At 34.7% G+C, this 12,651-nt stretch overlaps 1 protein-coding gene across 2 annotated transcripts in view; it reads left to right on the forward strand.

Moving 5' to 3' along the window:
* Positions 1-9,315, forward strand: part of SENP6 (SUMO specific peptidase 6) — a 76,178-nt gene extending 66,863 nt beyond the window's left edge. For both annotated transcript variants that reach the window (XM_089921750.1, XM_089921751.1), the window contains 6 exons: positions 2,979-3,149; positions 4,109-4,142; positions 4,553-4,735; positions 5,726-5,952; positions 7,285-7,391; positions 7,509-9,315. In XM_089921750.1, the coding sequence (XP_089777876.1) occupies positions 2,979-3,149; positions 4,109-4,142; positions 4,553-4,735; positions 5,726-5,952; positions 7,285-7,391; positions 7,509-7,629 (843 nt within the window). In that variant the 3' untranslated portion in view covers positions 7,630-9,315. The remainder of the gene's footprint in view (positions 1-2,978; positions 3,150-4,108; positions 4,143-4,552; positions 4,736-5,725; positions 5,953-7,284; positions 7,392-7,508) is intronic.
* The last annotated feature ends 3,336 nt before the right edge of the window (positions 9,316-12,651 follow it).

Genomic DNA, 12,651 nt, shown 5'->3' on the forward strand with positions numbered 1-12,651 from the left:
AAAATACTCAGATGGCAAAGGATAACAGAAATTATGTCTATAGACAATAGATCTAGAAAGGGATATTTGTAATAATGCATATAACATACACTAATATCTATAATAGACCAAGGGACAGAATTTAGTCCTCTTTTAAAAATTAGAGGAAAAAAGAAAATAAAAGAAGATAGGAATAGATAAGAGAAAATTCAGGTAATAAACTTTTATAGAAAAAGTACATATTAAAGAAAATGAAATATAACCATGTACTTAACAGACTTTCAAAATTAATGCAAAGTCGATTAATATGTACTACTGGCAACAATCCAAGGCAAAGGGTACTTTCCTTATATGCTGATGAAAAAAAAATTAAGTTGTTATGGCCTTTTGGGAAAGCAATGTAAAACATCTACTAAAATATTTAAAAGGTATACTGAATGACCAAGTAATTCATTCCCTAGACTCAATCTCAAAGGAATCCTCTCTCTCCAGTGCTTAGACTGTATGTATAAATATGATTATTAGCAAACATAATCATTGCCCATTAATATAGAAATGGCTGAAGAAACTATATCTATACCATGGACTGTTATGCAGCCACTGACAATAAAAATCAGAGCTATACCAATGACTTTCAGGATTTCTACATGGCCCTGCTTAGTGAGAATACCAAGATGCAGAAATATGTGCATATTTTCTTATTTTTGTAAAAAGAACTTTAAAAAACTTGTATGTTAAAAAGTTATATGTGTATGTACATATGTCCGGAATTCTAGAAGTTATAGATAAAAATACGGAACCATACATGTTTGATGAAGATAGGAACTGTAAGAAATGAAAAACAAAATAGCTATAATAAAATATAGTTAAAATTATAGAAAAAATTATAGAAAAAATATAGATTGATATTTTTAATATAATCTTGGGGAATACCTTTCCAAACATTTCAGTACAAGCAAAAATAATAAATGAAGAGATGAATATATTTGATTAAATGGAAGATACAGAACAGTGAACCAAAACACCATCCACAGAATTTGATAGGTAATGCAAATGGGAAAAAATAGTGAAGTAAGAGACAAAGTATGAGTTGGTCCTTTATATATTTTTAATTTCTTAAAAATCAAGAAATAGAAGCAAACCATAGAAAAATGAGTAAAGGGTATGAATAGAGTTTTTTTTTTTAACTAAAGTACTAAAAAAGAAATTAAGGTAAAATATATTTTAAGTGTTAGATGGCTAAAACATTTAAACTATAGTAGTATTTCTTCTTGGCTAGTGTTTGGAGGAATGGAATATTGGCTGTGTAAATTGGTATAATTATGCTGGTGGGCAATTTGGTGATAATCGTATATTCCAGGATTTAGCTGCAAAAATGCTTGCCAGAGAATATTGTGTCATGGGGAAAGGTCAGAAAGAACTCAGATGTCCAGCATAGGAGGGCTCAGTTAAATAAACGTGGATTTCCATGAATTTGTGAGCAGTTTTTACACTGACACACTGAATAGTACGGGTTCCTCTGTGCCAGTTTACAGGCCCCTTGGGAGGATGTGGACTGCCCAAGTTCTAGACTCAGTCTCTCCACTATGGATTCAGCTGGAGCAGCTCTTAAATTATCTAACTTATTATTGAGCTAAATAACGTCTCATTTGAAGAAATAATTCTAAAGCTAAAAAAAGTTTTTAAACTGCTCTAATAGGTTTCTGTTAATAACCTGGGAAAATATTCATGATAAATCTGTTAATAAGCCTGAGAAAGCAGTTTACAGAAATAAATATGTGTGTGTGTATCACATTTTGTTTTAATACATATTTTTTCCTGTGACATAGATCACAGAAATGTCTCTAGAGGGATAATGGGAGTAGTGACTATTTTGTGCAGTGGACATTTTTTTTTCCTCTTGGTTTTTAATCAAGATCATGTTTTATTCTTGTGATGATAATAAGGTTTTTAACATAATAACTTTACTTTTAATTACATTTAATTTAAAGTATATTTATATAAAATACATTTTTATATTATGATTAATTTGCATTTGAGAGTGACTGTGAAATCTTAACAGATCAAGTCATTTAACACTTTTTAATATATAAAGAAGCATCATTTTATAATATAAATAACCATTTTCCTAAATTATGTGTTTTCTAAAGAGCTGCTTATTTAATCCAAATACTACAACCACTATTACTAGCTAACTTTTATCCAGCATTTTACTGTGCATGAAGTACAGTGCTAAGCTGCTTATATGCATTAATTCATTTGAGTAAATACTCTTACATTTTAGCTTAGGAAACCAAAACTTTAGTAGGAGTTATTAAGTTTTACAAGATCAGATCATTAAAAGGTAGCATAGTTGTGCTTTGAACCCAGGCTGTCTGATTCCCAGAGTACCATTTCTCACTGCTGTGCTATTACTGGCGTTTCAATTAATAGCCAGATAAAATAGAGCAAGATAAAATAGGAAAGGTTTACTGTTATTGTTATAGAATCAATAAATATTTACTTCATCTAACACTGTTGAAATAAAATCAGTCTTATGTCTTGATAATTATATTTCTTTTTAAAAATATTTGTTTATTTTTGGCTGTGTTGGGTCTTCGTTGCTGTGCGTGAGCTTTCTCTAGTTGCAGCGAGCGTGGGCTACCCTTTGCTAGAGTGTGTGGGCGTCTCATTGCGCTGGCTTCTCTTGTTGTGGGCTCTAGGCGCACAGGCTTCAGTAGTTACAGCACACGGGCCCAGTAGTTGTGCCTCGTGGGCTCTAGAGCGCAGGCTCAGTACTTGTGACGCATTGGCTTAGTTGCTCTGAGGCATGTGGGATATTCCCGGACCAGGGTTTGAACCCATGTCCCCTGCATTGACAGGAGGATTCTTAACCACTGTGCCACCAGGGAAGTCCCAGTAATTATATTTCTTATGTTGGGTCTTCTTTGCATATGTCTACTTAGTTTGCAGCTTTGTTTTAGTAACTTATTAAGTGAAAAATTTTCTTCCTTTTTCAGTTTGGTAATTCTATAATCAACATACCTCTAAAACGTCGCAAAGTGATTTCTCAAGAAACTTTAGTTGATCCTGTATCTTTAAGCTGCCAAAGTTCCTTTGATAGCGTAATTTTAAACTGTCGAAGTATACGAGTAGGAACACTCTGCCGACTATTAACAGAGCCTGTAATTGTAAGTACCTTCTAAGCTCTTTACTGTACCAATTATAAGATTCAAAATTTCATGGCTAAGGCTAATATGTAATATTTTAAAATTTATAAGTTAAAATATTTAATAGAATATTAAAATTATTTCAAGATTTCAGATTGCTTAGGAATATATAAACAATTGTAAATTGCTACTCACCATAAAAATTACTGGGTAAAAAATTTATCATATATACTCCAATAAAATTTTTTTTTCAATTTATCATGATGTAATATTCAAGGTAGTACGTATTCATCATAGGAAGATGCTTGTTCTCACTGAGTTAGAATTATCCTCCAGTGTGTTATCATTTTATTCTCATGCTAGCTCGAAGCATGAAAAGAGTATTTTAAAGAACTGTATGAGAGAAAGAAGAATCCAAAAGCTTTGTGGTCTGCAGAAAAATGTCTTGTAACATAGCAACTCCTAGAAATAGATTAGTGGACTACAGTGGCCACTCAAGAGGCATTGTGGTTTTGAACTAGTTCAGTGTCCATAAAGCCCAAAGGACTTTCTATAGTCCCTTTATCTTACCTGTCATACCTGTCTCCTTATTACTCTACTACCACCAATCCAATTCAAATGTATATTTTCTATTAAAATTTTAACATAATCTCCTTAACCTGCCTTCTAAGTCATAATTTTTCTTCTTTCTAATGTATCCTATACATTGTTGGTAGGTTAATCTTCCTACAGCACTGTACTTATTTTGTAAAAGCCTTTATTTTAAATGTCTTAACTTGGTGTCCCTAACTATTTCCAACTATGTTTTCAGCAAAGGCTGGCTTCATTCTCAGTATTGTAAAGGCCAGATAGAGGAATGCAGTACATGGATCAGTTTTTCTGCCTTATGTGGGCTAAGTCCCAAATAACATGTCATTTAGGGTGTTTGTAGCAAAATCTTCAGAAATCTATGATTGTTACTAACGTATCTTATTTTTTAGTTTTGTTTAGATTTTATCAAGATACAGCTAGAAGGTAAGCTATTTTATATCCTACTGCTCACTAAAGCTTTGTTTACACTAAAACACTTTAATGGAATAAAAAATTAAATGCTATTCTTAGAATTCATTAAGATGGTTAGTTATTACATACATCTTAACAAAAGGCATTATACCTTAATAGTGTAATTTCATACTATAACATCACAAAAGCTATGTTTAATTTTTTAAGTATGCTTCATTAGAATCCTCTTTCCATCTGGAAAAAAATGTAGATACTTCTTTAAGATCAAAGATTTTCCTTCATTTCCCACTAGAGTTACTGTTTACAGAGTATAATAAATATGTACTTAACTTTAAAATTGTACTTCCTTACGGTTTCCTCCATTCATGATTTTGCCCTCTTGAGAATTGATTCCTTTTCCATTTTCATTTGTTTTTCTCCAGAACCAGAAAAGGAACCTGTAGGGATTACTTTAAATACCTCTGATCTAACAAAATGTGAGTGGTGTAATGTCCGAAAATTACCAGTAGTGTTTCTTCAGACAACAGCAGCAGTTTATCAGAAGCTGAGCATGCAACTGCAGGTGAACATGGAGGATAAAGTTTGGAATGACTGTAAAGGAATAAGTAAGTTAACAAGTTATGTAGAGCAAATATAGTAATACATACAATACATTGTTTAGCAGAACGTGAGTCGACTTTGATAGATACCTTAGATGTATCTTAACTACAATCCTTACAGTGACCTTGTAAGATAGATATTACTTCTCTCATTTTATAGGTGAGGAAAAGTCCCCAGAAAGTGGAAGTTCTGAAGATAAAACCCGGGTTTACCCATGTAGAAAGTTTTGAAAATGGGTTAAAATTCAAAAGATATATACTCTTTATTTTAACACTGTATGATCTGAATAAAATGAGTTTTTTGTTTGTTTGTTTTGTTCTGTTTAAATGTACTGATAGGAGTTCTAACGGTAAATCAGCGATCAATCTGGAAACCTTGAAACTTAGCCTGATTAGGAAGTTTGAACGTTCATCGAACAGGTCTTCAATCCTCTACAATAAATCAGTGTGGTTCTCCATTTTGTTTCCCTTGCCCTCTAACGTTTGTGGTTATAGCATGACTAGTTGTAAAATATTTTTCCTCAGTAATTGCTGCTTCAGCTTAATGATGAGTAAATGATAGCTACTATTAAAGTTGCAAGAGTTGGCACATTAGTGAATAGCAGTTTTTACAGTTAAATCTAGAGATACCAATTCACTTGGCAATTTCTTATTTGTGTTTGACAAAAATGTTAACTGATTATATATTTAAAACTAATATATTTGGATTCTATTAGATGAAATAAATTAGTTACATCTATGGATAGATTTGTTCTTGAGCTGCTGTAATGTGTTCTGGTTCCTTTCTTTTAATAACTTAGGTGACATTGTTAGGTGACACTGTCATTGGTCTTTATTCTAGTATTGTATATCCACTGTATGCCAAACAGTGTTTTGAACATTTATACCAGGATTTCTGGTGATACTCTTGGAAATAACTAGTTGTTACTCTTTTTCTAGTATCTGTTTACTTATTTTTTTTCCTTTATACTTACAGTTATATTGATTTCTTTTCAGGTTTGGAAGAACAATACATAATTCTAATTTTTCAAAATGGCCTTGATCCTCAGACAAATATGGTATTTGAAAATATCATTACTGACATTGGTATAAAGAATAACGTGTCAAATTTTTTTGCGAAAATTCCCTTTGATGAAGCCAATAGCAGACTTGTTGCCTGTACAAGAACGTGTGAAGAGAGCAGCAAAGGAAGTTGTGTGCAGAAAGAAGACAAAATTAAAAATGTAATTACATTTTTTAATGTTTTTAATGTAATTTTAAATGGTACCTTTAAAGGGAAATGTGTTTCATTATCATATTGCTCATTTGGAGTTAGATCCTTTTAATTCCATTTCAGAATTATTTGCTTTTATATGTGATTTGTAAACTACCTTGTGTCGAAATATTAATGGTGGTGGATTATTTGTGACACAAATTGTAATTGGTACAAGTCTCAGGAGCATTTTATCGGTACAAGTCTCAGAAGCATTTTTATTTTAGTTCCTTTCCGCATTCTGTTCTTATCTTTACTTTTTGTCTCCTTTTCTTTTTCTCTCATCCTGTTTTCTTTTTCCCTCACTCTCAACATACATATACGTACAATTCAAATCGATTGTTACTCTGTTTCTTAAATTTGCTATTGGTTCCCAGGGGTGACATTGGCTTCAGTACAAATAAAGGAATTTTGGTCCCTGATGTATTGTCCATTTATGTGTAACATGTGCCTACATGGTTGAAAACTTGGAAAGGAAGAATGTATACCATTTGATTCTGACTCTCAGCAATTCTAGAATAACTAATTCTAGAATAACGGATTATGTAGTAGGTGACTCTGAAGCTACCTGAATCGAAGGCTGAAGTACTACTATAACACATAATATAATGTTAATCAATATGACTTACCTACCACAGCAACTGAAGTTTGCTGACAATTTATTAGAAATATTAAATCTTTCATCTACCTACAAATTTGGAAATAGGGCTGGCTATCCAAGGCATATTATTGGTGAAGTTGAGCAAGGCTTCACCAGAAAAGAGCTATTCACACAGTTAGTGGGTTGAAGAAAAGAATAGAAGGAGGAAGGGGAACCATTCCCCTTCTTTTGCAGAATTGGCTACAGGAGATAATGCCAGAGGAAGAAAAGAGGAGCTGGAGCCCTAAGGCAGCTGTGATGGACTCAGATTTCAATGGAAGGCTCTTTCTTTAAGGATTCCTTGATTCTGGAGAACTGAAGCTCAGTGGACTGTGATCCCTGAGCCTCTGCTCCCATATTCCATGGTTGCCTGAGCTTAGGTAGACCTACACTCCTAGAAGAAAAAAACACTATCTGTTCTTTGGATTTTACTAACATAATCTAATTTAATATGGATGGTTGAGATCTTAGGATACTGGAAAACCAGTTACAAAGATTGGAAGAGTATCACTGTTCTGGAAGCTACAGATAAAGTTGACCCTAGTTTTCCCTATTTCTTATTTTTAATCTTTTTAAATTGAAAAGCATTCTTGCCTTGTACTTTTTTTATTGAAAATGTTTCGAATTGATTTTGTGAATTGATAATTTAATTTTCTTTACCAGGTGTCCCTTGAATCTAAAATACAACTTAAAAACAAACATGAATTCCAGTTTTTTGATGATGAGGAAACTGGAGAGAGCCACACCATCTTCATGGGCCCCGTAGAAAAGTGAGAGGATTCCTTTACATTTGCAACACTCTTAAGTTTCTTCTCTGTTTTATTACATTTTGGTTATATGCATACCTATTTCTGTTTGTTGGCTTATTTTTTAAAATTTTGTTACAGATTGATAGTGTATCCACCACCTCCAGCTAAGGGAGGCATCTCCGTTACTAATGAGGACCTGCATTGTCTAAGTGAAGGAGAATTTTTAAATGATGTTATTATAGACTTTTATTTGAAGTAAGTTAATTTTCTCCTAGACCTTTAGCAAATTTTTAACATTTTATAATGTATACATGTATTTTCTAGAGTCAGAATTGTTTGGATTTTGAATTCCATCACTGCGACTTACTGTATGACATCTGAAAAGTTATTTAATGTCTCTGTGAATGTTTCTTCATTTTAAAAATGGGAAAAATAATATCTAAAAGGATCATGAGAATTAAATAAGATATACATTTCAAGTGGTAGGAAAAATACCTGGCACATGCAAAGTGATCATAAATGATAGCTTATTATATTATCAGTGTTGTAGTATTTAAAGTGTCTAAAATTGTTACTACCCTAGGTTAGGTAATAATTTGTTGAGCAAGGACAAAAGTATGATTTCACTCGTTTCCTTCAATAAATGTTCACCAAGTGCCAACTTTGTGGCAGGTACTGTGTTAAAAGTTTATGATTTTATAGGGAACACGAATGTGGGATTAAAGTATTGGCAGAAGCATTAACATGGTACAAACATAGCAGAAAAAGAAAGCTTCATTCTCTCTGGGGGTTGGGAAATATGAGGAATCTAGAAGCTCTCCTAGAAGGGCTTATGTCATGACCCAGAATACACATAACATATACATATACATGAATACATGTATGTGTAATGTGTTTATACATGTATAAATTTGTATGTGTTTACTGCTTTGTGATATAAGATGGATGTGTGTATGAAACAAAACAGAACTTAACTATCAGTGTGTTTAGTGCTCTCCAGTATTTTCTAGTTTATTCAAATGTATATCAGAAGACAATATTTTTTTTAAAAAAACTGGTTGTTAAAAGCTGCTGGAGGGACTCCCCTGGTGGCGCAGTGGTTAAGAATCCACCTGCCAATGCAGGGGACACGGGTTCAAGCCCTGGTCCAGGAAGATCCCACATGGCTTGGAGCAACTAAGCGCATGCACCACAACTACTGAGCCTGTGGTCTAGAGCCCACGAACCACAGCTACTGAGCCTGTGCACCACAACTACTGAAGCCTGGGTGCCTAGAGCCTGTGCTCCACAGCAAGAGAAGCCACCGCAACGAGAAGCCCTCACACCGTAACTAGAGAAAGCCCACGTGCAGCAACGAAGACCCAATGCAGCCAAAAATTAATTAATTAAAAAAAGATGTGTTCTCTTAATCCTAATGTATACTACCTTAACAAACCAAGCTACTGAAAAATCTTAAGTGATTGTGTAGAACAGTGCTGCTGTTATTGGATAAAGTGGTGTTCTGTGAATGTCAGCTAGGTCATGTTGTGCTAGTGCTATTCAAATGGTCTTTGTCCTTACTGATGTTCCACCTACTTGTTCTGTAATTATTGAGAAAGTCGTTGATCTCCAACTACAGTTATTGATTTGTCTGTTTCTCCTTATGTATTTTGAAGCTCTCTTGTTAGGTACATACATGTTTATGTCTTCTTGGAGAATCAACCCCTTTATCATTACATAATGTTCCTGTTTATTCTTGATAATCTCCTTGTTTTTAATCCTACTTTGTTCAAAATTAATATAGCTACTCCAGCTTTCTTTTGGTTTGTGTTTGCTGATGCATGATGTATGTTTCTTCACCCTTTTACTTTTAACCTGTTTAAGTCTTTATGTTTAAAATGTCTTTTTGTTTTTGAAAGCACATAGTTGGATCTAAAAAATAAATTGAACTCCTGTGTTTTGTTTATATTTTAGTTTATTCTGTTTCATACTTAAATCTATATTTTTTACATTACAATAGAGATTTTATAATCTTTTTTTATTCTTTTGGAATTCTTTATATATTTTCAGGAGGCCCCTTGACATCATATAGTTAAACTTTAGAGCAAATTTTATACAGTAAACTTACATTATCTACAAGTTCTGCCTTTCTGATGCAAATCTATTCCAAATAAGATAGAAAATCGAACAAAATCCATGATTTTTTTTTTTTTTTTTTTTTTTTTGCGGCTCGCTGGCCTCTCACTGCTGTGGTGTCTCCCATTGCGGAGCACAGGCTCCGGACGCGCAGGCTCAGCGGCCATGGCTCACGGGCCCAGCCACTCCGCGGCATGTGGGATCTTCCGGGACCGGAGCACGAACCCGTGTCCCCTGCATCGGCAGGCGGACTCTCAACCACTGCGCCACCAGGGAAGCCCAAAATCCATGATTTTTAAAAAATCTTTGTTTATATTCATCTCATGACATTCTTAGAAGTGAATTAAAAAGAGGAAACTTCTTTTTAAAGATTTATTATTTTATTTATTTTTGGTTGTGTCAGGTCTTAGTTGCGGCACATGGGATCTTCATCAAGGCATGCAGGATCTTTTGTTGCAGCGTGCAGGCTTTTCGTTGCGGCTCACGGGTTTCTCTCTAGTTGTGGCTTGTGGGTTTTCTCTCTCTAGTTGTGACGTGCAGGCTCCAGAGCACGTGGGCTCTGTAGTTTGCGGCACACGGGCTCTCTAGTTGAGGTGCACAAGCTCAGTAGTTGTGGCACACAGGCTTAGTTGCCCTGCGGCATGTGGGATCTTAGTTCCCTGACCAGGGATCGAGCCCGTGTCCCCTGCATTGTAAAGCAGATTCTTTACCACTGGGCCACCAGGGAAGTCCCGAAAAGAGGAAACTTTTTAAAACTTCACTGTTAAAAATAAGTAATTGAGTTGCTACCAGAGCTGCTCATTCTTTTCCATTTCTAACTCTACAAGTTAGAAACAAACCTTTAAAAAGTTTGCCAGAATTATAAAAAGTAGAAGGGCATTGCCTCTAGAGAATGTTAATAAAATGCAGGGAAGAAGAATAATTTTAATAAAAATTATTTTCAAAACCTTAAAATCATCTTTTAACTTCATCCTGTAACTAAATGTCATGATTGAATTGTTAGATTGTCTGCTTTATAAAATAGCAGGTGAACAGCTTCACCATGACATCCAATATTTAAATGATTTATACAGAAAGAAAAAAACAAATGAAAGAAATGGAAAGAAATCCCAAAATGAAAGAAATTCCCAAGAGTTTTTTTGTAATAAACTTGGATTTTCCCTTTAATTCTAAAATAAGAGACTTAGTTGTTTTAATTAATAGTTCTAATACATGTACATAAAAAGACCCAGAACTATATATAGTCACAGAAATGCTTATGGATCTATATTAGATTAGAAAGACAAAACTAGTTTTTTAAATTAAAAGGCTTTTTGAAGTTTTGTTTTTTCACTTTTAAGTCCTTAATTCCTCTAGGATTTGTTACGCTAAGATAACATAGTTGCACAGGTGTGTTTTCGGGGCTGTATAGTTTGTTCCGTTGGCCGTGCACCTATCCCTGCATCAGTACCACACTGCCACGATTAGTGTTACTTTATTCTTGTTATCTGTAATAGGCAAGCTCTCCGCCATATTCTTCTTCACAAATGTTTTGGATATGCTTGACCTTTTGATTCTTTCAGATAAACTTTGGAATCAGCCCATCAGATTCCTTTTTTTTTTTTTGCGGTACGCAGGCCTCTCACTGCTGTGGCCTCTCCCGTTGCGGAGCACAGGCTCCGGACGCGCAGGCTCAGCGGCCATGGCCCACGGGCCCAGCCACTCCGCGGCATGTGGGATCTTCCCGGACCGGGGCACGAACCCGTGTCCCCTGCATCGGCAGGCGGACTCTGAACCAGTGCTCCACCAGGGAAGTCCCAGATTCCATTTTTAAAGTCCTTTTGAGATTTTGATTGTAATTGCACAGAATCAGTGATTCTGCACTGGGGGCACTTTGGGCATTTTGGTCCTCACAAAAGGAAGGGATGCGTGCTGATACCATCTGTGGGTAGAGGCCAGAGGTAAGGCCAAGCACCCTACGCTGCACAGGACACCCCCCACAGCAAAGCATTATCTGGCTTAAAATGTCAGCGGCGCCAGCTTGAGGAACCCTCCGCGAAATTTATGCAATTTGGAGACAACTGATACGTAACATTTTTGAGGATTTCAACAAGAAATATATTTTGCCCGTATAGCCAGACATCTTGCTACAGCTCTTTTATTTCTAGTATGTCTATAGATCTTTTTAAGTTTTCTGTATGAAAATCCTTTTATCTTCAAATTATTTCTTTCATTTACAAAAATAAAGCATGGATTTGTTTCTATATGAAGTAGAGTCCATTTTCTTAAATCACCAATAACTTTCTTTTTTAAGTTGAACTATCCCTTTTTTTATTCAATTCAGTTTACAAAATAGCCATTGTAGTTTGTAATGGTAAAAGCAGCATGGTTCACCCATTATGGTGTAGTCCCTAAATTCAAGTCCAGTTCACTACATTCTCTGTTTTGAATATAGATGTAGAATTCAGCGATTCATTTAAACTGTGTCATGAGGTGATTCACTGTCTTATATCTTTTGTCGGGGCACACTGAGTTGCCCTAAAGCAAGCAATCTGTAAGTTAGGTCCTTTTCATCAGAACTTGAGCTTTAGAATTATGACAGAAGTGACAGGTCTCAAAGATGTGCCTTCTGGGTACTTGCTCTTTCTGTGTAAGGTTTCACAAGGCTTTCATACTCTCCTCATTTTAATAAGATGAATATGGTCATAAGCTTGAATTTGCATAGCTCCTTTGAGGGAGTTTGGAGCATAAATAATTAAATTTAATATATCATAATTTCTCTTTGTAATATAAACCATTTCTATTTGTCTTGATATAGACCTATAGAAAAAAACAACTAAGGCAAGGAAAAATTAGAACTGATGTAAGATCACTTTAAAGAGTCATTGTTATAACCTCACCACTGTACAGATTCTTTCTGTTTTTATAAAAAGCAGTTTATGGCTAGTCATGGTCCATTAACTGTTTAAAACAAAATAAACATAAAACTAGCAGCTTTATTGACGTACAGAGCACATACCATACAATTCACCCATTTAAAGTGTATAATTCAGTGGTTTTTAGTGTGTTCAGACAGTTGTGCAACCATCACCATAATCGATATTAGAACATTTTCACCCCCTACAGACCCTCAATACCCATTAGCAGTGGCTCCCCATTTCCCCAGCCCACCCCAGCTCTAAGCAAC

The sequence above is a fragment of the Delphinapterus leucas genome, chromosome 12, assembly GCF_059928025.1.
Source record: "Delphinapterus leucas isolate spDelLeu-1000000601 "Yukka" chromosome 12, BTC_Dleu_Yukka2, whole genome shotgun sequence".
NCBI classification, from domain to species: Eukaryota; Metazoa; Chordata; class Mammalia; order Artiodactyla; family Monodontidae; genus Delphinapterus; species Delphinapterus leucas.